The sequence below is a fragment of the Hibiscus syriacus genome, unplaced genomic scaffold (genome assembly GCF_006381635.1).
Source record: "Hibiscus syriacus cultivar Baekdansim isolate YM2019G1 unplaced genomic scaffold, ASM638163v2 tig00116954_pilon, whole genome shotgun sequence".
Taxonomy (NCBI): Eukaryota; Viridiplantae; Streptophyta; class Magnoliopsida; order Malvales; family Malvaceae; genus Hibiscus; species Hibiscus syriacus.
Window position 1 is genome coordinate 382,465 of NW_024063483.1, and position 26,167 is coordinate 408,631.

Genomic DNA, 26,167 nt, shown 5'->3' on the forward strand with positions numbered 1-26,167 from the left:
GTCTTTTTTTTAATATGGGTTAAGGAACTGATCTGTGAACTAAACAAAAAGTTGAGCTTTAAGTATTAGCAGTTTCACTTGTATCTTGCATGCTCTTATTTTTTTTCTTCAGATGATCTTTGTATTAGAGGTTTTAGCTTCCCCCCCCCCACCCAAAAAAAAAGCCTTAGACTTAATTTTCCCCTTTTTGAGAATATATATATATGTGGTTTTTTATTGATGAATTTATGTTTTGTAGGTGGTTTGGCCTTGAATCTGCAAGTATTGACATAGTTATAGTGCATAGTTATGGTTTGCAATATATGCATGGAAACAAATTCAGGTTTTACATTGATAGGAGCAGAAGCTTCATCAGCTTGTCATATGGCACCAAGGACTGAAAATGCCGACCAGATCTGTAACATCCTCCATGTCGGGTTAGTGATTAATTTGCAAAGTTTTAACATTTGGTGATTAAAGTAGAATAATTATATAGTTTAAAAAGAATGGTTAGTAAATATGAAATAGATGTAAGGACCAAATGGTCATTTGTAAGGAAAAATTATAATTAAAAAAATGTTATGGGGATATATTAGAACCCACGTGGAGCATTAGGTTTCCAGAATTCTCTATTTTCTTCCTTCTTTCTTATCTTCTCTTCCTTCTCCAAACGTGGAGCTTGCAAGTAAAGGTAAGAATCTGAACCTTGGTAGTTTCTTTGATTTTTAAGATTGGAAATGAAAGTTTGGATGTATATAAGCTAAAGGAAAGCTTATATGACATTAAAACACAAGATAAGTGTTTAGAGATAGATTTAGAAAATGAGTTTTTAGAAGAAATTTTGATATGGATGAGTTTTTGAAGTTTGAATAAGATTTTTGACTTGTCAATAAGTTAATTAAGAAGTATGAAGTAATAGAATTGAAATTAGAACAAGTTGGAATTGGAGTAAGATTCTTCAATTCTATATGGATGAGTAGTTTTCTTAGTTTTAGAGGTATTGAATGGATAATAATTAGTTTAAGTAAGGGTATGAAAGCTAAGAGTATTAAAGGGAGTGAAATATGTATATTTGAGCTGAAAGGAAAGGATTTTCGAGCTCAAAATAGGATTTTCGGGCTAGGGGAATCGGTACCCATTCAAGGGGAACCGATACCCCCTCAACGAATATGAATTTCCAGAATGCTAGAGGGGAATCGATACCCCCAGAGGGGGGAACCGATTCCCCCATGAGAAAAAAAAGAAGAAAAGAAAGAAAGACTAAGCTATTAATTCCTTAAATTAGTAAGCTATTAAAGCTTAATTTCAAGACATAGACATCTGATGATCATCTTGAAAAATGTTATGTAGATACCGAGCCTACACGAGTCGGGAACAATCTACAAGTAGGATCGATCGAGGAAAAGGCAAAGAAGTATAGGTGAGTGCATATGCATAGCATGATTATAGAAATATACTCCATTCTAGACTTGTGATAAGTCTAGATTTTATATCTTGGTACATGAGCATATTCTGTATTATGAGGCATGACATGAGTTCATATAAAATGCATTATATAACATGAATATGTGGAAAAAGTTATGAGCTATGTGAAAAGGTAAGGAATTACATGTCTACGCGATATAGACTACGTGAAATGTAAAAGCCCATGTTATGTAGATGAGAACTATAGGTAGTTGGCATGCAAGGGTAGAGGGTTACGCGGTTCTTTGGGACATATGTATATTCTTGGAACATGTGTGAAGTCTTGAAAAGACACATACTTGATCCCTAGTATGTATATGATTCTTAAGGAATTCTATGTGGTCCTTATGGACATTATTATATGGCACTACGGTGCAATTCTACGCGGTTCTTTGGGATATATGTATATTCTTTGGAACATGTGTGAAGTCTTGAAAGACACATACTTGATCCATAGTATATGTATATGATTCTTAAGGAATCTATGTGGTCCTTATGGACATCATTATATGGCATACGGTTGCAATTCTACGGGGCACTTCGGTGCATTATACGAGCTGTGGTGACAACATAGTGCACAACCTCACATTACTCTGATACCTTAGGTTCTCAATATGCTATCATGGGCCAATAAACTTATTAATACAGATTCATGAATGTTACAGTCATACGCTTACAGGTATGGATATTAATGATGTATACTACATTGATTAAGTACATGTTTGCATCTCATTTACATTGCCTTGTTATTATTGCCTCACTAAGTCGATGACTTAGCGTGTGAGTGTTTCACACGTAGGATCCGAGGAAATACGACAGGTGAAGCAGCTTGACAGTATTACTCCTGCAACCATCAGATCAGAAGCAACTTAATCAGTAGGTCATTTTGTTATGTAAATAGCAGTTGGCATGTAATTAAAGGGTTAAGTTGTGTATGCTCTGAATATTTTGGTAAACTTATATTACAATATGTATATTATTGTATTTTCTTAATATAAGTTCAAATATTTTACTATTATTTGTTAAGAGTTGTGTTTTAAAGTTAATGTAGTATCTCTGACTCATATCCGGATCGGGTATGGGTTGGGGGTGTTACAAGATCGCTGGTGGAATAACGGCTGTCAATGTTCCGCCAGTTAGCGATGGGTTAACTGGCAGTATAGAGAAGAAGAAAAGAGGTAGGCCTAGGAAATATGGACCGGATGGGACAATGACAAGGGCATTGTCACCTATGCATATTTTGTCCTCTATCCTGTCGGTTTCGGGTGAGTTCTCAAGTGGTGGAAAGCAGGGGAGAGGCCGAGGCAGTGGTTATCAGATTAAACATCATAAGGGAATGGACATGGAAAACTTAGGTAATGAAGGTCACCCTTTCGAAGAAAGTTTGTTTCTTTTAGTTCAGGTTTTTGCAAGCTGTTTTCGGTTTCAAGTTTTGCCATGTTATAGATTTGCTAATGTTTCTGATTTCTGTTTCTTCATGGTATGCCTCAAACTAAGTTCAATTTGTGATTTCGTGGGGATTTATTGAAAATGTCGTTGTTCGGATTTGGAAGAACAATGCTGGTTCCGGGAATGATTGGTGTATATCAACAAATAATTTTTGTACTTTTAGCAGCAAAATTCCATGTTTACATATTGTTTTGTAGGTGACTTGGCTGGGACTTCTGCCGGAACAAATTTTACGCCGTATATCATCACTGTCAATCCCGGTGAGGTATGTTCCAATACGGGAAAGAGATGGTTTTGTTAATTATCTAAGCAAACAATCTTATGATTCATTCCTATCATCGTTATATGCTTCTTGAACTATGAGATTGATGTAAAGGAGAACTATGAGATTGATGTAAAGGATTGTTTCTTTTTCACTTATCAATGAATCTAAATTATTTTTCATCATCTTGATTTTCTTTGGTGTTTAAGGATGTAACAATGAAGGTGATGTCGTTTTCTCAACAAGGACCAAGAGCCATTTGCATCCTATCTGCTAACGGAGTAATATCTAGCGTTACACTTCGTCAGCCGGATGCTTCCGGTGGTATGCTTACGTATGAGGTTAGACAAATTAGAGATTACCATAATATTTCAAAATATGTATAGTTTCTGATTAAAATTGACCGAATATTGAATGTAAAGTTTGTTATTATTGCAAAAACTGTAGTGTATCGATGTCATGTTTTATTCCGACGACACGAACATGATACTGTCAAATAGTAAATTCATGTTCAAAATTCTAAAGTAATTCAATTTCATTCTAAACCCTAAATTCCAAAATAATTCAATTACATTCTAAACCTTAAATCGAAGTATTTTAGAATTTGGGATTTAAAATTTGTTTGAATTATTTTGGAATTTAGGGTTTAAAATAAAATTGAATTACTTTGGAATTTGGGATTTAGAATGAAATTGAGGAATGTTTTGTAAGTTTTAAAAGTTGGGGGACCTAAATTCAAGTGCCTGAAAAGTTTAATGACTATTTATATAGTTTATCTTAATTTTCTAATGATGGTTTAAGTTAGGGGACCATATTGTAAATAAAATAAATGTTAAGGGACTGTATTACAAGTTTTAAACGTTAAGAGACCTAAATACAATCCCTTATATGATTTACCCTTATATGATTTACTTTTCCTTCAAATTCCAATTCAATTTCCATTATCCACGTGTCACCTAAAAGAATTATTAAAATAAAAGAGGATCGCCTCTTTTTAAAGCGAGCGACCCTCCACGAACTTCGATTGCCGAACTAAAATTAATCTAGGGTTTCCTCTCCTCTTCGAAATCTCCCAAATATCATCTCTTTGTTTTTATCGAACATGATGCAACAACCAGCAGCTGGAGGTGTGGCTCCACGGCCGTCTATTGAAGCTGACCAGTCTCAAACTCATCAGTACCAGCAACAACCGCAGTCGCAGCCGTGGATGATGATGCCTCAACAACAACAACAGCCGGTTCCTCCGCCTTCTGGTTGGACTCCTCAGCCCGTTCCTCCGCCAACTCAGATGCAGCAGTACTCCACCGTCTCTGCTGCTGCTGGCTCCGGCGAGATTCGATCTCTCTGGATCGGTGGCCTTCAGCCGTGGATGGATGAGAATTACCTCATCAGTATCTTTGCTCAAACTGGAGAAGTAACTGATTTGTTCGTTTTATTATTAAAATTAAAGAAGTCCCAATTAAATAGAAACAAATTAAAAATCATTTTTAATTAGGAGCGCGCATGCTATAGTCTATTGTTAATGTTTATAGTTTTTAATAATTGAATGAATTTCCTTCCTTTTGCTCTTAGGAAAGCAAAATTATATAGTAAAAGTTACAATTCAACAGAACTTAATCTTTTGGTTTTTTAGGTGGTTTCGGCTAAGGTGATTAGGAATAAGCAAACGGCTTTACCTGAAGGATATGGATTTATTGAGTTTGTGTCTCGAGCGGCAGCTGAGAGGGTTTTGCAGTCATATAACGGCGTGCCAATGCCAAGTGCTGAGCAGAATTTTAGGTTGAATTGGGCATCTCTTGGATCCGGGGAAAAGAGGCAAGATGAAGGTCCTGACTACACAATCTTTGTTGGGGATTTAGCTTCAGATGTTTCGGATTATGTGTTACAAGAGACTTTTAAGTCTGTTTACCATTCTGTTAAGGGTGCAAAAGTGGTTACTGATAGGACTACAGGACGTTCAAAAGGTTATGGGTTTGTGAGGTTTGGTGATGAATCTGAACAGATTCGTGCCATGACCGAAATGAATGGGATGTATTGTTCAACGAGGGCAATGCGGATTGGACCAGCTTCTAATAAGAAGGCTGTAACTGGTCAGCAGTTTCAGGAAGGTACTCCCCTGTGGTTTATTTATGTTCTATCTTCATCTCGAATTCCATATGAATTTTGTTGCTGTATATAGGTTTTGTTGGCCACGATTATGCTAGAGTACTTTGACTTGCCAAATTGAATGCTAGTTGGTTAGCTTTTTCTTGCAACCTTTACTTTTCTAAGGTGCAGTTGTTTCATTTTCCTTAAAATTAGAGTACTTTAAGTTATGCTCATGAAGATTGGCGGAATTTACAGAAATTTGTTTCATTCCAGTGTACCTCTGTAAAGTTGGGCACATCTAATTATATTAGAACAGGCAAAAACTTATATAAAACTCATGTTGTCTTAAAGCAGGACACCGAGAGGCTCTCATTTTGGGGGGCCTGGAAGTGATATCAGCTGAAATGATTCCACTTTAATGCATGGCCTCATTTTAGGTCAGTTACTTTGTTTATGTAGTAAGCTTCATTTTTATCCCGGCAGTATTTGTCCTACGCTCGTAAATTAATTTTCCAGTTCCTTATTAAGTTTCCAGTCAAGTTCAATTTGTTTCAGTTTCCCAACACGTTTCCTTTATCTCTTGTTTTACTTTCTTTACAAGTCCTGAAACTTCTTTCCTCATGGATCAGTTACCTTTCTGTACTTGCATATGGTTACACAGTCCTTTGTGTCTTTTAAAGTTTCCATGCATATTATCATGCACCGTTTTGCTGAGGAACCTTATTTCAATTTGTTCTGCTTTTTACAGTTTTAGTAACCCCTTTGTCCTCATTCTATTGTTCTTTTGCACTTGACGACATAATGAGTCCAGAAAGAAACCCAGAAATTGTAGTTGAAGTCCTTTATCCAGTTACCGGATTTAATCTCAATGGAAGTGATCGAGTGATCCTTCTATGTTACGTAAGCCTAAATAATGGATCAGATGCCCATGAATCTACAATACTAATTGCCTCTTGAAGACATTTTATTTTCCACCTTTCATTTGTGGTTGCAATTATTTCAAGTTTAGACAAATTTCGTTGGTTCTTAATAGGTGCTTCATCTTGCCATTATTTGGCTACATACACTAGGTCAATGTGGATGGCATGCAGAGAATGTTGAAGCTTTGTTGAAATTAGTTTAGAATATAGGTTTTATCTAGTTAAGAATATTGTTTTAAGTTATAAGGGAATAAATAAAGGAAGAGAGAAATACTTCATCTCAATTAAGGAGAAAAGATGAGTTTCTGATTCCATTTTCTCATCCCTTTCACCCAAAGGTTATAGGAGAAACTTTTGTTGTTCCTCGTGTTTAATGTAATTAACATTTTATTTTTCAGTTATTATTGAATTCTTCTAATATACTTTTGTCTCCTCCTGGTGATGGAAAGTCTTGATGTAGCCCAAAGGATCTGGTGGGCTGGATTTTTATCTTTTCCGTGCCATGGAGGGAATTAGTTTGAACTGCTTACTAAATTAGTTTTTGTATCCGTTAGAATATTACCTTATTTCAATGCATTATTATTATTTCAAAAAATGTCTAATTTGAGTTTACATGATATCTGTAATCAGGCTGGGAGCTTTCATAGTTAACATGCAATATGCTCTTTAGATGATTCTTTTCCCCCTTTCCCCTTGAATCGGTTTTGCTTTATTATAGCAATATGAAAACATAATTCAGGGATGGCACTTGCATGCCTTTACATTTTATTTCATGATCTATTATTGTCATCCCATGCTATTGTGTTTTAAACGTGTGTGTGATTTGCAGCTACTTACCAGAATGCGCAAGGAAATACTGGTGAGAATGATCCAAATAATACCACTGTGGGTAGCTTTTGTTTAAATTTTAAACTGCATTTTTTCATGATATGACCAACTGAAACCTTAAATCCTTAAATGCCAGATATTTGTTGGTGGTTTGGATCCCAGTGTTTCAGAAGACCAATTAAAACAAATATTTAGCCAACTTGGTGAAGTTGTTCATGTAAAAATTCCTGCTAACAAGAATTGTGGTTTTGTTCAATATGCTAACAGGTAAATGTTAGATACTTTCATGGATTTTGGCATGTGATATATTTTTGCTTGGCATTAAGATATTCGACAATATGTTCTTCAGGGCTAGTGCAGAGCAAGCTTTGCAAGTTCTGAATGGTACCAGTTTTGGAGGAAGGAATGTTCGACTTTCATGGGGACGGAGTCCTTCAACAAAACAGGTTGTGTATTTGAACTGTAGTTCTTTCGCAATTAAAACCAGACTACACATATTTTTGCAAACTAAGATGGGAACCCATTCATGTTTCAGGCTCAACCCGATCAAGCTCATTGGAATGGCGGATATTATGGATATCCTCAAGGATATGAAGCATATGGATATGCACCTCCTCCCCAGGATCCTAACATGTACTATGGAGGCTATCACGGATATGGGAATTACCAGCAGCCAGGGGCTTATCAACAACCGCAACAGGTGAAAGTGACTTCTACAACATCTGCCCATTCATTTTTTTTATAGGAAAGAAAGGCCTCATTAAAACCCCCCTTCTTAACTAAGGACCTTATAGAAAGGTCTTTAATCATAGGAAGGAGGGAAAGAGTGCCTTGGAACTTTTATAAATATTGAAAGTTACATAATAGTTAAAAATAACACTAAATTGCTTGACATAAGACTGAAACACTCCTCCCATCATAAAAACACACAAAAGAAGAAAATCATAAAAAGACCCTTACAATCACCCAATCCCTTCCTTAGCTAAGATATCTGCCTCTCCATTACACTCCCTAGGAATCAACCTAACTGAATGAACCTTATCACTCATAAGCCTTGAAATCTGAAAAACAATCTGCCCATTCATTTAACAAACGATTTATTAGCACGGCTAATTTATTTTGTTTTCTTTGTACTATTGTAGTGAGTTGCAGTTGCTTTAACCATCATTCGGAACCGGTCTCAGCTCGTTCCGGGGCACTTGTAGGCGGTGTTGGTTTGATCAGACATGTTTGAAGGTTTGTGAGTCTTTCATCTGTTGTAGAATTCGTGGTGGTTGGTTTTTGGAGAGAGTTCTGTTCCCTGTTTACCCTTCTTCATTATATATATATATGGTTTGTTTTGGCTTCCCTTCTCTTGGGTTCTTTCACATCTTTTCAGTTCAACTGTGATACGCTGCTACTGAATTATTTTTCTAATATTATATATCTCTGGATATATTTCTATAGTACTAGTTGTACGGATTGTCACTATTCAATATTTATTTATATCGTGTTTTAATTATTTTACAATATTGCAATATGATTTAAAATCTCTAGACCCAATTATACCATGCCTATTGACCATCAAGAGACTCGAATTTGAATATGTTGACTCAGATCCAACCCCAGTTCACTCGGTCAACCTCTTCTATCAAATCCCTCAAATAAGGTTTTTAAATATACTCTCATGATCTTCGAAATTTTGGATCTCTATAAGCAGACCGGCAAATTCAATTTGAACCCAGCTTGAGTTCGAGTCTGAACATTAATCGGAGTTCGGGTCTGAATCGGATTAAGTCTGGAAATGTTTTAAATTTAGTTTTTTCGAGCTCGAGTTTTAATTTTTGATTTTAAATTCATGTTGAATATAGTAATTTTAAGATCGTGAGTTTTTAATGAATTTTCACAGAAGACTCGTTCAACTCTTTCGTTTACAACCATGTTCACCCCAACCTGGGTTCCATTCTAACCCAGAGCTGAGACAAGTCTGGTAAGTTAAGTGTGTAACTCTACCTCGCCCCGGCCTCCTCAACCTTACCAGTCGAAACCCATTACACTTTGCCACCTCAAGAATCTGAATCTACACCTACTACACTAATTCTAAAGAATTTAACAAAAAAACTCACATTTTCAAATTCTATTAATGTTAGTTCTTAAACACATCATTACCCTCCTTCAATATTTGCATTGTTTTAGAATGAGTTTGAATTATTAAATTTTATGATTAAATGGAATTAAATCATATTTGAATTTTGATTAATCTGGTGAATACTTTCAATCTTTGCTTGTTGACTGTGATCCTTCTCCCGTTGTTTTTGGTATGAGGATTTCATACCTCTTGTTTCTGGGATGAGAATTGAGGTTCCCATTGATCATTCCTATTTGTTGAAGAGTTTATTCTCTTTGATGTCTCTGCATCATAACACAAAATAGAACCAACCTAAATTACAGAGTGACCTTTGTGTAATTCCAATAATAAGATAAATGTGTAATAAAGAAGAGTTTTGAAATTATTTATGCAATATTTTAATATACACGAAATATTATAATAAATCTAAAAATTAAATTAAAAAGATGGTTTGATGAAGAATATTAACGTTTTTTTATCTGAATTAATCCGTCAAAAAATTAATTACATATTATTATAATAATTGATATTAGTTCATGTAAAACCAGTTATTAAACAGATAAAACCTTGCCTGATCTTATCTCGCACAACGTGCAAAAATGGAATATTGATTTCTCAAAAGCGGCTATTTTTATTTGGCTTAAAACTAAGCGAGCAAATAGCAGATTTTCTCTCTATTCCATCTGATCTTCCACTTTCAGCTTCTTTGTCTTTCACCAATTTGAATTTCTCCTCTCATTCTTATCAACACATTATTCCTCTGTCAGGTAAAATCATCGTCCCGTTACTTAAAGCTGAGACCTTTGTTTTTGGGGAAAAAACTTTGATGGGTTTGAGTTTTTCCCCGTTTAGTTTTGTTGAAGATATAAATTTTAACGAAAATGGAGAATTGGGTCGCTGAGACTCGTTGTTTCATGGCCAAAAGGATGCAAAAAAGCTTCCAACTTGGGATTTCTGTTTTGTTTTGTTTTTGTTTGAATTCTCTTTTATTGGGTATGGATTTATTTACGTTTAATTCTGTTTAAGAATGGATTTTATTTGGTTTATGATTAAATGGAAAGAAAATAGAAGATTGGGTCATTGAAGCTTTGTTGTTCTGTTCTGCAACAAAAGTTGTGATTTTGGTTTTATAGAAAATACATAAATTGTCCATTGTCTAATGTTTGTTTTCTTCTCTGTAGTTTCTGCCGGTGATGCTTTAAGGTTTAAGGAGGAAATTTTGCAATTTTACTGTAGAGTTTAATTGAATCCAGATTTGATTTTTCCTTTTAAGGATTTTTGATAAAATTGTTGCTTTTAGTTTGTTAAAATGAGTGTTGTAGGTTTTGATATTGGAAATGAAAAGTGTGTAATTGCTGCTGTAAAGCAAAGAGGTGTAGATGTGTTGCTGAATGATGAATCGAAACGTGAAACCCCGGCTTTGGTATGCTTCGGAGAGAAGCAGAGATTCCTTGGCTCTTCGGCAGCGGCTTCTGCCATGATGCACCCGAAAACTACGGTATCCCAAGTGAAAAGGTTGATTGGTAGGAAGTTTCAGGAACCTGATGTTCAAAATGAGCTAAGAATGTTACCATTTGAAACGTCAGAGGGTCAAGATGGTTGCATTTTGATTCACTTGAAGTATTTAGGTGAGACACATCGATTTTTCTCCGGTGCAGATCATGGCGATGCTGTTTGCACATTTGAAATATATGACGGAGACGAATCTGGGACTTCCTGTTTTGGACTGTGTTATCGGGATTCCTTCATACTTTACCGACTTGCAGAGACGTGCGTACTTGGATGCTGCTACAATTGCCGGGTTGAAGGCCCTGAGATTGATCCATGACTGTACTGCGACTGCACTTGGTTATGGGATTTACAAAACAGATTTCTCCATTGCTGGTCCGACATATGTTGCCTTTGTGGATATTGGCCACTGTGATACCCAGGTCTCGATTGTGTCGTTTGAGGCTGGGCAAATGAGGATACTGTCCCATGCTTTTGATAGCAGCCTCGGTGGAAGGGACTTTGATGAGATATTGTTTGGATATTTTGCGGCATGTTTCAAAGAACAGTATAACATAGATGTATACTCTAACATCCGGGCTGCTATCAGGTTAAGGGTAGCATGTGAGAAACTGAAGAAGGTTTTGAGTGCAAATGCAGAGGCACCTCTAAATATCGAGTGTCTGATGGATGAAAAGGATGTCAAAGGTTTCATTAAGAGGGAGGAATTCGAGAAGTTGGCTACGGGTTTGTTGGAGAGGATCAACATTCCTTGTGCTAGAGCTATAGCTGATGCAGGGTTAACTGTGGGGAAAATCCATGCTGTTGAGCTTGTGGGATCGGGGTCCAGGATACCAGCTATAACAAGGCAGTTAGCTTCTTTATTTAGAAGAGAACCTGGCCGGACCATAAATGCAAGTGAGTGTGTGGCACGAGGATGTGCTCTCCAATGTGCAATGCTCAGTCCTGTTTTTCGGGTTAGAGATTATGAGGTTCAAGATTGTATTCCATTCTCCATAGGATTATCTTTGGATGAAACCCAAATTTTGCAAGGCACAAATAACGTGATGTTCCCTAGAGGCCAGCCAATCCCTAGTGCTAAAGTTCTGCAATTACAGAGAAGTAGTACGTTCCATTTGGAAGCCTTCTATGCCAATCCAAATGAACTCCCTTTCAGCGTACCCTTGAAAATAAGATCCTTCACGGTATGTCTAACCTTTAACGAATGTTTCTTGTTTCCGATGGAATTGACCAGAATCATCATTTGGTTTTACAGATTGGCCCTTTCCAAGGCTCCAATAGTGAAAGGGCAAGGGTTAAAGTCAAAGTTGAACTAAACCTTCATGGCATCGCCACTGTTGTGTCGGCTATGGTAAGTAGGATTCCACGTTCTCTTTGAACATCTTATTGATATATGGTTTCTGAGAAATTTTGCTTTCGGCTGATCAAGGAACACGTAGATGATTCCGGGATTAGCACAAAGGATGCCCGACACGTAATGAATGGAAGTGAAGATGGTACCTCAAATGCTTCAGTAAGTCTGTATCGTCATTCGATTCTGATCTTTATGTGTCATCCCTATGGTTTAGGGTTTTGATACGTTAGTAATTCATGATATTTCACTTTTCATGTCATGTTTTCAATGAGCATGTAGATAAATCGGTCTCTTTTTCAATATTTATGGTGGAAAAACTGTGTAGGTTCTAACTTCTTAGTCTTTTCGTGTTTCTTTTTCTGATGCAGGGTGATGGTGATAAAACAGCCAAGAGGCTTGAGATACCAGTTTGCGAGAACATAAATGGTACAATGACAAAGGTTGAGCTGATGGAAGCTCAAAACAAAGAACTTAAGTTGGCGCAACAGGACCGGACTATGGAACAAACGAAAGAGAAAAAAAATGCCTTGGAGGCTTACGTCTATGAAATGCGGAATAATGTAAATAGGGTTGATCTAAACAATAGGTGTTATACATATCTGTCTTTTTTTTTCTCGACATACTGATATCAGTCTAATAATATTTATGTGAAGCTTTTCAACACGTATCGGGGTTTTGCATCTGAAAATGAGAGAGAGGGCATTTCCAGGAGCCTACAGGAGACGGAGGAGTGGCTTTACGATGAAGGGGAGGATGAAACTGAAGGCGCTTACACTTCCAAATTAGAATCTCTTAAGAAGGTTATCGTTGTTTCTTTATATAATCATAAAGGTTTACTCCGTTGTGGCCAACTTCATCTTGCTTCTGCTATTTTTCTTTGTTATAGTTGGTGGATCCGATTGAGATTCGATATAAAGATGAAGAAGCAAGAACACAGGCTTCAAGAGATCTACTCAAGTGCATTGCGGATTTACGAATGTCGACGAAATCTTTGCCAAAAGAGGATAGAGAAGCGGTAAGTTAATTACTGGTTTACACATTATAAGTGCGATACTTACTCAAAGTTTGAATTCATTGCACAATGCTCGGTTTTCCAGATAATGAATGAGTGCTATAAAGCCGAGCAGTGGCTGACCGAGAAAACTCAGCAGCAAGACTATTTACCTAAGAACACTGACCCACTCTTATGGTCAAGTGAGATTCGGAGCATGACAGAGGATCTAAACATGTAATTTTTCTTGGTCTGATTCCGATTAGAGTCCGGCTTGTTGGAACAATTATAATAATCTTTTTTTAATGGATTTCAGGAAATGCAAGCAAATCGTAACGCGGAAGGCTCTTGATCAGGATGTCGACAACAACGACTAGGACCATCGAGGATAAGATTGAATGCATAAGAATCATCGACGAGTTTACAGTTTACAGTTCACACATTACACTTATGCTAGAACATTGATCATAATCTAGTTTTGACATTGCAAGACAAGAGTTTGTCGTGATTTAATGGAGTTTTCCAATAGAAATTTTAAGCTTTTTTTGTTAGATATATATACAGGAGGAATGATATGCAAGTATCAGAGTACTAGTGTATTACGTCATCGGCTTTTTTTTTTATATAGGAATAGGAGGTCTCATTAAAAACCTCTCTCATAGTTGACTCTTGAAAAGTGGCAACTAATTGAGGGAGGAAAAGAGTACCTCAATTTATTAATAGACCAGAATTACATAAGATACACACAATACTAGCCTGAATAACATAAGATATACATAACACTCTAACCCTCGATAATAAAACAAGACATTAATACAAATAGCGTTGGGAAACAAAGACCCCTTAGCCTAACCCATCCTCAGCTAGGTCATCAGACTCAACAGAAAGTCTGCAACACTCAACCGATCCCCTGCTTAGCTAACCTGTCGGCCTCCATATTGCAACTCCTAGGAACCCATCTAAGAACGACGCCCTTAGTAGTACAAGAACTCCAATTTCCTCACCAAATCACTGAAAAAAGTAGGAGCAGGTTGTAGCTTTAAAATCCATCCACTGCACATTGCTATCACTTTCCAAATAAGTCTACCCTTTTTAGCCCAATTGGAAGAAAAGAAAAAAAACCAATCCATTCGTAATAGCTTTCAGTTCAGTCACTATAGGGAGACTGACCCTACTGTAGAAGAAAAATTAGCTAAAGAGCAACTAAAGGAGTCTCTCAAAACACCACAATACGACCCTGCATCCCATCTCCAGTCACTGCCCATCAACATTAAGTTTGAACATATCCGATGGTGGAGGAGTCCAGCCAATAACCTTTAGTAATCGTACTATGGAGGAGTTTATCAGCCCGCGTAGGATCCCCTATTAGAAGGTCGGTCGATCCGAACCCCAGGGTATTTAGTTAAGAACCATTTCGCCAATCTAAATTTAGTGATAAAGAAAGAACATTAGAGTCACACTTGCCGTTTTAAAAAACAACCAATTTCTTGCCTTCCAAAATAGATCAGAAGATGACAGCCGGAATAAACCTCCAAATAAGTGAATTAGACATAGGTTGACCACGAGCACAGAATAGCAGAAGGTTCTTGAGGCAACACCGAAGAGATATTCCTAACCTTAGGAATTTGCTCCACAAATCCGAGGCAACAGTGCACGATAGGAATAGGTGTGCAATAGACTCATCCTGAGAAAGACATAATGGACACAAAACATCGAAATCTGAATCCCTCTTTTCTTCAATTCCACTCTAACAGCTAATTTTGATGACAGATCTGCCATAGAAAAGTTTGTACTCTAGGAGGTGTCAATCCATCCCCAAACCCACTTCTTCACTCATAATCTCTTTCGACCTACTTTGTAACGACTGTCACAGGATTTGACCGAAACATGCCATCCCCTTTCCCTGACCATCCATGAAGTCATCCACAGATCGTTCCAGCGAAATTTTGTCGATCAATGACATTAAAGCGATCCATGGTCCAATTCCCAATCACACAAATTTCTTCTAAGTTGAATGTTCCAAACCATACATCATCTTATCCCAAACTCAGAAACCATCCCCCATTTATTCGTCGACAAAGCAAATCATTGGGGAAATGGTTTTTTAAAGGCAGATTAGTAATCCAAACATCACTCCAAAAGCAATGACCGACCATTTCCCAATTATCTTTGAATTTTGTCTCAAACAATCACCAATGATCATTCTTAGCATAGTTACGAGGATACCTCTCCATATCCAAGAGTCTAAAGGTAAGCCGCGTTTGAAATTGAAATTGCAACAATCATATTCCATAGTATATTTTCATTAGCAAATTTCCAAACCCATTTCCCAAGTAGGACCCTATTAATCAACCTTAAGTCAAGAATTCCCAGACCACCCTCTTCGATTGGTTTACTAACCGATTTCCAATTCACCCAGTGAATTCGTTTTTTATCAAGATCTTCACCCCAAAGGAAGTTAGCCATCAACGAGTTCAACTTCTGAGTCACTTTTAGAGGGATCTTGAAAATAGATAGAAAAAAGATTGGCAAGGATGATAATACAGATTTAACCAAAACAAGTCTGCCCGCCAGCGACAGCGATTTAGCTTTCCACCCAGCTAATCTCTTATTAAAATTCTGGACAACTGGTTTCCACATACCCTCTGAATTTTTCCTAGTTCCAATCGGTAAACCAAGATAAGACATTGGAAAAGACCCCACTCCACAGCTCGCTTTCATAGCCCAATCTTTAACTCTGTCAGCTTCCATATTAACCCTAAATAATGAACACTTAGACAAGTTTAAGTGTAACCCAGACATAGCGCCGAAAACCCTCAATACTCTCCTAATATTTAGAATTTGCATTGGAGTATCTCTGCAAAAAAGGATTAAATCATCTGCAAACTGCACGTGTGACAACTGAAAGGAATTACCAACCCTACCAATACTGAACCCTTGAAACAGACCTATATTAACAACCTTAATCAACATAAGATTTAATAATTCTCCCACTAAATTGAACAGGAGAGGGGATAGACTGCACCCTTTTCTCAGCCCTTTGCTAATATTGAATTCCTCAGTAGGTGAACCATTAACTAACACCGAAATAGAGGCAGAAGAAACACAACATTTAATCCATGAGATCCATTTTTCCCCAAAACCCATAACCTTCAAAATTCTGAATAAGATAGGCCACTCAACCGAATCATAGGCCCTACGGAAATCAGCTTTAAAGACAACTCCTTTTCTCCCTAGTTTTCTCCAATATTCAATGCCTTCATTTGCCAAAAGAGCACAATCTAGCAATTGTCTACCCGGAATAAATGCGAACTGTGAAGGGCTTACTAAACCATTAATAACAGAGACAAGTCTTTTGGAGAGTACTTTAGAAATAATCTTGTAAAGACTGCCAACAAGACTAATAGGTCTGAAATCCTCAATTCCTTGAGGATTCACCTTCTTGGGAATTAAAGTAATAAAGGAATGATTCACTCCTTTTTCCCATTTTTTCCCTCTATGAAAATCTTGAACAAACTGCATGATCTGGTCCTTTAATATAGTCCAGAAATTTTTAAAGAAACCCATTGTAAACCCATCTGGACCAGGTGCCTTAGTACTGTCCGACTTAAATACAACATCCCACACTTCCTGTTCAGAAAAATCAGCCTCTAACCCAGTCTTTTGTTCCTCTGTCAATTTTGCGAAATTCAGATTACATTCATCCACCTCCAGAGAAGTTTTCTCATTGTAATTGACTTTAAAAAAATCAAAGATAGCTGATCTAATCAGAGTAGGATCAGAGATATCTATCCAGCCACTTTCAAAGACGAAATAACATTAATTCTATTCCTATTAAGAGCACATATGTGATAGAATCCTGATATTTTTATCCCCTTCCTTAATCCATTTAAGACGTGATTTTTGGAACCAAATACTCTCCTCCTTCCTATGCAAACTCCACAAATCATTCCTCCAAGATAATAGTTGACCCCATTCTTGTGCAGAAATTCCCCTACCCTGAGACTTTAATTCCAAGTCATTTATCCTGTTTTCCAGCTCTGATATCTGTTCTGAAATTCCCATATTGTTACTATTTGGCCACATTTTAATCGCTTTCTTTGTTCCCTGAAGAATACTCAGCATACCCTTTCGGGCATTCTCCCTTTTTAGATCATGCACAGCATTTTGAACCACCCCATTAAACCCATCCTCCTCTAGTCATCGGCTTAATACCTATTTTGTCCCTTACACTAGTAAAACTTTCATTTTGGTCCTACATTTTTTTTGTGAGTTTGTCCCCTCTATTTTCATTTCATCTACCAAATTAGTACTTAGGGGGCGTTTGGTTCACATGATGTTATATCATCTTTGGGAATAAGATTAACAGTAATATTATCTGACACGTTGGTAGCATCCCTGAACACTCAAAGTTTTATATTTGAAGCAAGTTTTCAAGAAATTATTTGAGTTTTAGCAATAGTTCGCATTGAAATTGAAGTCGAAATCAACAAGATAAATTTAGCTAGAATTTGACATTGGAAGCTAAACAAGAAGTTGATGGTTAAAAGTAATATTTGCGCAACAGTTTTAACTTTTTATACAGTATTTCAACATTTTCAGAAAACCAGCAAATACAATTTTACAAAACAAAGGCACTCGTATCATATCACCAAACTATTGACCAAGTAAATATAGTTATACGCTAAATTAACATCACCTCCCTGGTTTATTCATTATTCCGAGGAAACTCAACGAGCACGATCTTCACATCGAATTCAGTTCGAAGTTTTCGATGCCACTACGAGAAATTACAAAAATAAAATACGTATTATAATTGAAATATTAGATTATGAAGATGAAACTTTCGAAATACTTGTTAAGAACTCACCTAGACAAGATGTTGGAACCATAGCTAGTGTCTTCTTGGTTTGTTTCTTCGGATCCACTTTATGAATTTGTATTGTAAATCTCTCTCGATGATTCGAACAAGCCACCATGGTCTTCCGGTTGTGAACACAATGTAACCTAAGCTCAATCCTAGTACTACTCCGCTTCCGTACCCCATCATTACAACTTGCCAGAAAGATAGCTCTTTAGAACCCTCATGTTCCACCACCAATGGTGCAGGTGGTTCGGCCTCCCCATGGTCGACGCATGGCTTGGACAATGGTAAGCCACACAATCCCAAGTTACCGCTATAGGAATCATTATCAAAGGTATCAAATTGCTTCCCATGGGGAATTTGTCCAACAAGATTGTTGTGGGAAAGATTCAGCACTTCAAGAAACGTCAAATTCGTCATTTGAGAAGGAATGCTGCCACCAAGCTTGTTTGATGAAAGATCTAATGATTCAAGTCTCACCAAATTTCCAAACGATGCGGGGATAGGACCGGTGAAGTTGTTGTGAGAGAAGTTGAGCATTTGCAGGGAAATGAGTTGTCCGACTTCCTCAGGAATTTGTCCAGAGAATTTGTTGTTTGACAAGTCCATAGATACGAAAATGTCCACCGTCTTCGTCAATGCAAGCTCCAATCTTTTCGTTGTTACATTCACAGAAAGGTGGTAATATTTAATGTCATAATGAATACTGTCAATACCGTAAATGTCGCCTCCTTCTGGGTATGAAAGTCCCCATTGAAAAATATCTGCCATTGCTGTCAAATTTTGGAATAGTTTTGTTGGCAAGGAGCCCGTGAACTCATTTCCGGAGAGATCAATCATTCGTAACCCAAGGTATTTTGAAGCTAATAGATGAGACAGTGATCCATGAAATCTATTAGATCTCAAGACTAGAATTTGCAGACTTCCAAGTGAAGTTAACCAATGGGGAAATCTATCAGTTAACTTATTGTTCCCTAAATTTAAAATCTCCAATGAAGTCGAATTAACCAAAGATGGTGGTACCACTCCTTCCAATTGGTTGTCATTGAGGAAAAGATGGGTCAACTGACTGTTCACAAAAGAAGGGATCTTGCCAGAGAAGTTGTTCATCTGCAAATTCATGAACTTGAGAGAACTGCTGAAATTTCCAAGACATTCAGGAATGGTTCCACTCAAGCTGTTTCTAGATAAGTCCAGTAGTGTAAGTGAACTCCGACTGCAAATGGAAGAAGGAATATTTCCTGTCAATTTATTCTCTGAAATCAACAACTCCTTGAGCAACTGTCGATTTGGAGTTTGAAGATTCAAACAAGTTGAGAGAATTGATCCTTCAAGCAAGTTGGAACTTAGGTCTAGAGATTCCAATCTCTTTCCTGGAAATTGCTCCAAAGTGGTCAGAAAGTTATGAGAAAGGTCCAATGCTTGCAATGCTTCCCACCCTTCAGCTTCCCATTTGGAAATCCCACCAGAAATCATGTTCTTGGAAAGATCTAAATACTCCAACTTTGATGTTCGGAAGAAACTCGGGAACCGCCTTACGCCACAAGAAGAGAATAACACAGCTTTGAGCTGAGGGAGGGAATAGTTCACATCATTCCGGCTTGTGCTTAATGATAGTAAACTATTATTCGCAATATCAAGAACTTCAAGACTTGTGAGTTTCGAAAGCATATCCGACTCGATGACACCACTCAAGTTGTTCGATGACAAAATAAGAAAACCAAGGTTCACAAGATCAAAAATAGAATGGGGTAGTGGACCATGTAAGTCATTATATCTTAAGTCAACATATTGGATAGAACTTGACATCCAAATTCGGTCGATTGGTCCGGCAAGTTTGTTAAAACCGAGGTCTAAACGTAGCAGAGATGGGAGAGTGAACATAGTTGTTGGAAGTGGACCACTCAAATTGCATGAATAACATGCCAAATAAGTTAATTTGGTAAGGTTTCCAAAAACATCCGGTATCTGTCCTTGAAGCGAATTTCCAGATAAATCTATGAAAGCCATTTGAGTGAGATTTCCGAATGATGGCGGAATTGAACCTCTAAAACCACCACAATAGAAAAGGTCCAACGCCTCAAGGCCACTACTCCAGTTTGTCTGAGGGAGATAACCTCTGACATTTTCATTGTTACCTAAACTTATAAGTTTGAGGTTCGGAAGCTGAAAAACTGGAGATGGAAAATCCCCATGTAAGTGGCAATCATAGAGAATCAGACTTTGTAGTGATGAAGTGAAGTTTAGAAAGGAAGTGAGTGCAACATAAGACATATCTACATTGGCAAGCACAAGGACTCTTATTTTGGTCAAGTTTCTTGCAAGCATCTCAAAACCTTTGCCATGAAATTTCAACTTGGCAAAATCTTGTGAGTACTGGCTAAGATCAAGTGAAACCAAACTTGACAAGAGACTGATTTGATTCGGGATGAAGCCGGAGAACTCATTATAAGAGAGATTAAGATGGTTTAAACTCACCAGCTGGCTCAATAACTCGGATGAGATAGCTCCATGGAAAGAGTTCTGAGCAAGGTTGAGTAGTTGGAGTCCATGAAAGTTAAAAAGGCTGCTGGTGTTCTCAAGAGGAGAGCCAATGAGGTGGTTGTAGCTGAGGCCAAGCCATTGATGGTTGTGGAGATGAAAGAGGCTTCTGTTGGTGTTCTCAAGAGGAGAGCCCCGGAGGTAATTTCGGCTGAGGTCCAGCCATTGAAGGTTGTGAAGGAGAAAGAGGTTGCTGTTTGCATGGAGAGAACCGGTAAGGCAACTATGACTAAGATCGATGCCGATTACATGACCAGTCAGCTCGTCGCATGTGACTCCCTGCCATGAACAGCAATCAATGCTTTTGTTCCATGACTCTGTCTTGGGGTATTCATCAGAGTAATCATCCCCACAGCCATCTCTCAGAAAAAAGGAGTTTTTAAATTGGAGCAGAGCAGCTCTCTGGTGTGGGAGACATAAATGAGAGGAAGGAGGAGGAACAGAGGAAGACAAACTCCATGAAAGATGCAACAACACCAATAGTAGGCAAAGCCTTCCCATTTCCTTTTTCTCAAGAAACAAACAGAGAAGGTAAGAAAATTATGGTGAGAGCATTTCATATATAGTAATTCATTGAATGTGAATATTAATACAATCCATGGTAAAGGTAGGACCGTAGGACCATTCTCTAACCAAAACAAAGTCAAGTCTTCGGCTGGCTATTCAAATGCCCGAACTTCCACATTGCTTGTAGACCAACTTTGTGAGTATCAGTGGTTCTCATATACTAGCGTTTATCATACAGGCTTCTTTTTTGGTTAGAATTTATTGGTTGAATTCTAGTTAGCTTGACTGATGGTTCAAAGTACAACAATGGGTCCAGACATTTGCAAATTGTGTGGAATTCTACGTTATGCAAATGCCCAGATTTCCATCTTTGGTTGAGAGTGATGCGTCGGAACTCGGATACTTTCTTTTGAACTGAGATACTTTCTTTTCCCTTGTCGGTGTCTTTTCCAGATTGGATGGTTTTTTTTTGGAGGAGATACGATGAAGTTCTAAACTTTATATTCATGACGGATGCAAGATTATACAAAGAGAATTTATAAAATTCTAGAAAGAGTTACCTTATAAAATTTTAATTTTAGCAATTAAAAACATAAAAAATATATTTAAATTATATGAAAATTTAAAATTTTGGTACCGTTCTAAATTCAAAGTAGTGATCCTATGAATGTTATATGTATAATAGTTGGTCAATGGCGAAATTCAATATTATCCTGTGGGGATCATTTAAAAAAATTCTATATATTAACTAAAATATTTTAGTGTTTTGTAATGTAAATTATATATCAAAATATCATATTAATAAAATAAAATTTTATAAATTCTAAAAATTCACATGTTTACATAAAAATTCAAATAAATAAATAAATAAAATTCATCTAGTCCCCCCAATAATTTCACTCAATTTACATATAACCATAAAATATATCAATTTAGTTTTATAGTAAATTCATATAATATACAAATGTAATCAATCCATTTTAAAATTTATATCTATATTTATATAATCAAGATATTTAGAGACATTTTAAAATATTTTCTTTTATACACATATATATCAATTTATGTCTAAGTTTTTATTTTTGGAGACGAAATTTCAAACCCATTTAATAAATATAGATATATGGAATAAAATCATAAAAATAAAAAATATTAAAAAAAAATATTTACTTCCAACTGAAATGAAGTACTTGATCACTTGATTCAAGTCTCAACTTAAAGTATTTTCAAAAAAAAAAAGTCTCAACTTAAAGGAGATAACAATCAAACATAGAGAAATACAAAAAATATATATATTGAAATCAGAAATAACAAATAAAAATAGATTTTCATTCATTTAAAAATTAAATAATAATATAAAAATTAGATATTAACTCTTCTTAATAAATGATATTTAAGTGGTTTATAAATTTCAAAGTAATATCAAATTTTATAATTTACTATAAATATTTTTTGAAGGCCAAATTTAATAATTTAATATATATATATATATATATATTTATTTATTATTTATAATATATTTTTTTTGGATGGAAGGCCATGAGCTCCACTAGTTCCCATTACCTTTCCCCATTGCAGTTGACCCAGATATAACCTATTTTCCAGAATGGCTTAGCCACTTAAAAGCACTCTACAACTCACCGATTAATATGGTTCACAGGATTTGGGTCATACCAAGATCGATGCAGCTTCAGGAAGGAGTAGGTATGGATTTGTGCAATACTTGAACATATTCAGATTACAGAAGAAATCAACAGGGATCAAATGTTCAAGTTAAAACATATTCAGATTACAGAAGACTCATAAATACAAATTTATAAATAATGACGAATACAAAGGCACTCGTATCACCACTCCCTGAACATGTATATATTGATGTATGCTAAACTAACAACACTTCTTCGGTTTATTCGAATTAGGTTTGAATCGATCAAAAACTTGACTTAACTCGACCCGATCCATGACCATGGCTAACCACATTATAGATGGATTTCTTGTCCTTAATTAAAGAGAAATTATGAACATTGACGTTCACCAAAAGTAAACACCCCATCGAGGCTCATTTGGAAATTTCAAATCATCATATATTTTAAATATTTTATTTTATATATATATTTTAGTTTCGTAAAATTTTGTAATTTGCGTCCTTTAAATTATGTTTTAATTTCGCAGTCCATGAATTTTTTTAATTCGTACCCTTTAGATTTTTAATATACTACATGAACTCGTGACACAAAATCTTGGTCCATAACTTCATATTAACATATGAAGGAAGATGGTATGTTTTAGATTCCAACTAATGAATCACTGGAACAAAAGAACTGATGTTGCTGATTACCATGAACAACACAATTTATCTCCAAATTCAACATGCAATCTGTATATTTCCCGGATTCTTAATCTTCTCCGACTGTAATTTATGAGAAATCAATGCAACATTATGATATCTACTCACCTGATCATGACCAAGATGTTCATTATCATTCGTTTCAATGCCAAACTGTTTCGATGAAAGTTTCAGCAGTGGTTTTAATGTTCAAGTCAAAAGTCTATCCATAGTTGAGTTGGACTTATTTTATTTTTTCAAAAAGATAAAGAAGAGAGTAAAGTCAACACTTTGATGGACAAAAAAGAAAAGAAAAAGTCAACACTTCATTTCCAAGTCAATCAAGTCTTAATTATACAGTGAGATCTACCTCAATTTTTTTTTCTACATTTGGTGTTGAAACTAGTTTCTTTTTGGTCCCTTTCTTCTGATCCAGTTTGTGAATCTGTATTGAAAATCTTTCTCGACCATTCGAACAAACCACCATGGTCTTCCGGTCGTGAGCATAATGTAACCAAGGCTCAGCCCTAGCATCACTCCACTTCCATACCCCATCATTACCACCTGCCAAAAGGGTACTTGAGAATCTTCCTCTTCCGCCATCGATGGTGTTAGGTATGGCTCATAAATATACCAGTAAAGAGGACAGGAGATGGAGCGGAGTGAGCGAAGCGAACGCAGCGAACATCAACTGTCCTTACAAAGAAAGTCTCGTTGTGGGGTTACGAATTATGTGGGTTGGGGGTGCGGGGGCGCAGCCCCTGCGGTACGGTACAGGGTTAATTTTGTAATTATGTACCAGAGTTTTCTATTATAAATAGAGATGTAACCTAGACCTAAAATATCATTGAATAAAAACTTCTAGCGCCGCTTAGGCACCGAGGACGTAAGCACATTGCCGAACCTCGTAAAATTCTCGTGTTCTTTTGTTTTCTTTACCCGTTTTCGTCAACAATTGGTATCAGATGTCAGGAGCAAAATTCGAAGTCGCGAAATTCGATGGTCAGGGTAACTTCGGATTATGGCAAACGAGGGTGAAGGATCTATTGGCGCAGCAAGGGATCTTGAAGGCTTTGCGATCTACAAAGCCGGCGTCGATGGATGAGGAAGATTGGGAAGAATTGCAGCAGCGAGCGGCAAGAACCATACGATTATGCTTGGCGGACGAGGTCATGCATCACGTCATGCATCTATCGTCTCCAGACGAAATTTGGAGGAAGTTGGAAAGTCAGTTTATGTCCAAATCCTTAACGACAAAACTGTATCTGAAGCAGCGGCTGTATGGGCTGAAGATGCAGGACGATCACGATTTGGCGCAACACGTGAATGTCTTCAATCAAATCGTTTCTGATCTGGCTCGGCTTGATGTGAAAATTGAGGATGAAGACAGAGCGATGATTCTGTTGTGTTCGTTGCCTCCCTCTTACGAACACATGGTGACTACTCTTACATATGGGAAAGAGAATATCAATGTTGAGGAGATTACTACAGCCTTGTTGGCTCACAACCAGCGGAAGCAGAATGCAGGGGAAAGCTCTCAAGCCGATAGCTTATATGTCAAGGGTAATCGAGATCGTGGACGGAAGCCAGAGAAAGGGTCCGGGAAGCGGAATTCCAGATCCAATCCAGGGATAAGAAGACGATTCACTGTTACAAGTGCAAGGAGGCGGGACATATGAAGCGAGACTGTCCGAAGTTGAAAAAGCAGACAGATGAGAAGCGTGATGGCTCATCCAAGTCTGTGAACGTGGTCGAGGATGATAATTCTGATTGCAGTGAGGTGATATGCTTCTATTTCAACGACACAATTGACGGATGCTTGGATTCTTGATTCTGGATGTTCTTATCACATCACGCCAAATAGGGAATGGTTTTCGACATACAGGCGGTTAATTCTGGTTCGGTTATTTGGGTGATGATCGATGTTGCAATATTGTTGGTATTGGTGATGTCAGAATTAAGATGCACGACGTTCGGACGTTGAGTGGTGTTCGACATATCCCAGACTTGAAGAAGAATTTGATTTCCTTGGGCACTTTGCACAAGAATGGTTTTATCCCTAAGGCTGACGAGGATAGGGAAACCATTCGGATTGTTAAAGGAGCATTGACTGTGATGAAAGGCAAGATGACTGCAGGGAATATATACATATGTTAGGGAGTACCGTTGCAGGTGGAGTTCACTCTGTTGAGTCTGTGATGATACGACAAAATTGTGGCATATGCGCCTTGCTCATTAGTGAACGTGGTATGGCAGAATTACACAAGAGAAACTTGTTGCATGGTGTCAAAAGTTGTAAGCTCGACTTTTGCAAGTATGTGTTCTTGGTAAACAGACTAAGTCCGTTTCAAGACTGCGAAGCACACAACTCAAGGGATTCTTGATATGTGCATTCTGATGTATGGGGGCCTTCCACGACATCGTCTTTGGGTGGATCTAGGTACTATGTTACTTTTATTGATGATTTTTCACGGAAAGTTTGGGTGTATTTTTTGAAACAGAAATCTAAAGTTTTTGAGAAGTTCAAGCTGTGGAAAGCTGAGGTAGAAAACCAAACAGGACGAAAAATCAAGTGTTTGCGGTCTGACAATGGTACAGAGTACACAGATTCACAGTTCCTACAATTCTGTAAGGAGCATGGGATTCAGAGGCATTTACAGTGCGCAAGACACCACAACAGAATGGTGTTGCGGAACGAATGAACAGGTCGTTGAATGAAGAGCCAGATGTTTGCGGTTGAATGCGGGGCTTCCCAAACACTTCTGGGCTGAGGCTGTTAACATGGCGTGTTACCTTATCAACGATCGCCAAGGGCATCGCTGCTGGGAAAGTTGCAGAAGAGGTATGGACTGGTCATGATTTAGTTTTGATAACTTACGGATTTTTGGTTGTCCTGCTTATGTGCATGTACCTGCTGATGAGAGATCCAAACTTGATGCAAAATCGAAGGAGTGCATTTTTCTGGGTTACAAGAAAGG

At 37.1% G+C, this 26,167-nt stretch overlaps 3 protein-coding genes and 1 pseudogene across 3 annotated transcripts; 3 read left to right on the top strand and 1 right to left on the bottom strand.

The window, feature by feature from the left end:
- Positions 1–283: 283 nt before the first annotated feature.
- On the top strand, positions 284–2,854 carry LOC120189334 (AT-hook motif nuclear-localized protein 1-like; the record flags this gene model as incomplete). The annotated part of the gene is made up of 2 exons (XM_039192640.1): positions 284–395; positions 2,545–2,854. Coding segments are annotated over exons 1-2 (417 nt in total), but the record flags the coding sequence as incomplete, so codon positions are not given.
- Positions 2,855–4,167: 1,313 nt separating this feature from the next.
- LOC120189409 (polyadenylate-binding protein RBP45C-like) lies at positions 4,168–8,303 on the top strand. Its single transcript, XM_039192697.1, has 7 exons — positions 4,168–4,568; positions 4,788–5,262; positions 6,992–7,047; positions 7,127–7,257; positions 7,340–7,436; positions 7,526–7,690; positions 8,133–8,303. The coding sequence occupies exons 1-7, from the start codon at positions 4,257–4,259 to the stop codon at positions 8,133–8,135; spliced, it is 1,239 nt and encodes a 412-aa protein (XP_039048628.1). The 5' UTR covers positions 4,168–4,256; the 3' UTR covers positions 8,136–8,303.
- A 1,911-nt stretch (positions 8,304–10,214) lies between these two features.
- LOC120189408 lies at positions 10,215–13,508 on the top strand (annotated as a pseudogene).
- Positions 13,509–17,563: 4,055 nt separating this feature from the next.
- On the bottom strand, positions 17,564–20,892 carry LOC120189407 (receptor-like protein Cf-9). The gene is made up of 2 exons (XM_039192696.1): positions 17,822–20,892; positions 17,564–17,731 (listed from the first exon to the last, which is right to left on the bottom strand). Exon 1 carries the CDS (start codon positions 20,855–20,857, stop codon positions 17,846–17,848), a length of 3,012 nt encoding a protein of 1,003 aa, XP_039048627.1. The 5' UTR covers positions 20,858–20,892; the 3' UTR covers positions 17,564–17,731; positions 17,822–17,845.
- Between the last annotated feature and the right edge of the window lie 5,275 nt (positions 20,893–26,167).

Excerpts from the sequence above, each read along its gene's own strand:
- LOC120189409 (XM_039192697.1), top strand. The coding sequence starts at position 4,257 with ATGATGCAACAACCAGCAGCTGGAGGTGTGGCTCCACGGCCGTCTATT. Across the intron at positions 5,263-6,991 it reads TGGTCAGCAGTTTCAGGAAG|CTACTTACCAGAATGCGCAA; the intron begins GTACTCCCCTGT and ends TGTGATTTGCAG. Across the intron at positions 7,437-7,525 it reads GGAGTCCTTCAACAAAACAG|GCTCAACCCGATCAAGCTCA; the intron begins GTTGTGTATTTG and ends TTCATGTTTCAG.
- LOC120189407 (XM_039192696.1), bottom strand. The coding sequence starts at position 20,857 with ATGGGAAGGCTTTGCCTACTATTGGTGTTGTTGCATCTTTCATGGAGT.